This window comes from Dendroctonus ponderosae, unplaced genomic scaffold (assembly GCF_020466585.1).
Source record: "Dendroctonus ponderosae isolate FM_Combo_2020 unplaced genomic scaffold, Dpon_F_20191213v2 Dpon_F_20191213_5, whole genome shotgun sequence".
Taxonomy (NCBI): domain Eukaryota; kingdom Metazoa; phylum Arthropoda; class Insecta; order Coleoptera; family Curculionidae; genus Dendroctonus; species Dendroctonus ponderosae.
In genome coordinates, this window is record NW_026018715.1 from 11,136,283 (window position 1) to 11,138,357 (window position 2,075).

The 2,075-nt window shown below is 39.1% G+C and overlaps 1 protein-coding gene across 1 annotated transcript; it reads left to right on the forward strand.

The window, feature by feature from the left end:
- Positions 1–541: 541 nt before the first annotated feature.
- On the forward strand, positions 542–1,450 carry LOC109546612 (cilia- and flagella-associated protein 161). The gene has a single exon (XM_019917614.2). It carries the CDS (start codon positions 542–544, stop codon positions 1,448–1,450), a length of 909 nt encoding a protein of 302 aa, XP_019773173.1.
- The last annotated feature ends 625 nt before the right edge of the window (positions 1,451–2,075 follow it).

Below are 2,075 nucleotides of genomic sequence, written 5' to 3' on the forward strand. Positions count from 1 at the left end.
TCTAAAGTTTGTTCACATTTATTAAAAATAATATATTAGTAACTTTTTGGGTGTTAAGGTTGTTATATATAGGTACAAAAAGTATTATGTAATAAGAAAATTATTAATAACTTATTTGTTTCATGCTAATTAAATATTAGAAACAAATATTTTAAAAATAATATTTAAGAAATATTTGCTTTTGATCTGAAATATTTAGCAAACATATAAATATTTCCTAAATATGTATGTAATATTTTGTGCTATCTGGGAAAGCTCAAAATACAGCTAAAATAAACAGCGATTGGGCAGTTTGCACAGGACAGTTGTCTACACCGAAAAAACTCCTTTCATAGCTTCAGTATCATTAACGGTTTTCTTCCAATCATCCAATAATGATCAAAAAAAAAGTAAAAAGTCCATATAAAGTATTCTTCCAAACCAAGTCGATTACTCGTGATATAAACAATAAAATACCAAATGGAAGCCGCAAACAACCAGCTGCAGGTAGACACAAATGACACTTTACATCTACTAGAACCGAAAATTGAGCCTTCCAAAAATGATCTACAGCGACAAAGTAGACGACGACAGACAACAAACCTATGAAAACCGCATCATTTATTCCCTGCCATGCAGGCTGGCGCTTTGGAACGAAGACTTGGCGCTCCAAGAGGACAAGAACACCATCACAGCCTACAAGCGGGACCATTGCCAGATGTTGATCCAGAAAACGAAGAAAATGATGCGCAACATCCTCAAGCCCACATCGCTGGCCATTGAAACCGCCTTTATGATCTACGGGCAGAACTACCAGATAAAAACGGCTGATTTGGGCAAAGATTTGAAATTCACTGACTCGTCCAAAGGGTTGTTTCTATCGGGGTTGATTACCGAAAAGGAAATCGACACCTGCCAGCACTTCAAGCACGGATGCATGCTGACCGCCAGTCCGTTAAAAGGGGCGTTCATTAGAAACACTTTTACCATTGTTGGATGCAGTGGGAGCAAGGAAGGTGAACATGTGGTTTATGGTGAGGACATAATGATTCAAATTTCGGAAAGCGCCGGGCCTCCACTGTATGTCCAATGCGAAAACTTGACCATGGACACTTTTGGGAACCATCTAGCTTTGCGGTTGTCCCGACTTCCGGACTTCTACTGCAGATTCAAGGTGTTACATTGGGATCCTCATTTACGGGTGGAAACCACTGGAACTTCCTTCACACCAGATGTCCGAGTTATCATCCAGCATACAGCGTCCGGTCAAAATCTGGCTGTGGAAACATTGGCTTGGATACCGACGTTTTTGGGGCCCGAATGCAATGTGAGCTGCCACACCTATCGCGATAACCACAAAATGGAAACCGCTGAGAACTTCTGGATTTTTGTGGGCGAGCCCAAAGTTCAGACCAATTTGTTCGTGCGAGCTGCTAAAGGAGAAAATATTCCCAGCGACATATTTGACTAAGATTCAGCAAGCTTTTAACACACTGCAATACTAAAGGTTTTTTTGACTGAGGTCTTCATTCGCTGTTTTGTGCGGGCTGTAAACAATCTGTAATTCCTGGGTTTTCTTATTTGCGAATAAGCCAAATACTTGAACAATTTTTCGATTCTTTGATGCCCAAAGACGACTTTCTCGGTAAACTTTTTTTGGGTATTTACTAAGGATTTTGGTCCATCATAGACAGTTCTCGGGAGTTTTGTGCAAAAGGGCTGCTCTTGCTCAACATACTTTAATACTAAAGAGTTTTTGACTGACGTTTTTATTCGCTGTTTTGTGCAGACTGTAAACAATCCAAATTTGCATATGACACACTTAGGTGCAAGATTATGCCAAAATTTCATGTTTTCCGTCCCATTTTTGCTCATTTCTCGTAGGCAGAATGAGCAATAACGCTCATTTGTACATCATTCTAGACAGAAATAAATTACCTTTTTAGAAAGTGAACCATGGATGGGGAAATGTTGGCAGTTTTCTCAAAAAAGGCTTGAATACAAGAAGTTTTAGATTTGCGTGGTTTTTTTTTTGAGTTGCAAAATCCACTTGAACATGACGCTGCTTTTTTCGAAGTTTCTCAAGAACCATTCGA

Bases quoted from the DNA above. Each gene is read 5' to 3' on its own strand.
- LOC109546612 (XM_019917614.2), top strand. From the start codon at position 542: ATGATCTACAGCGACAAAGTAGACGACGACAGACAACAAACCTATGAA.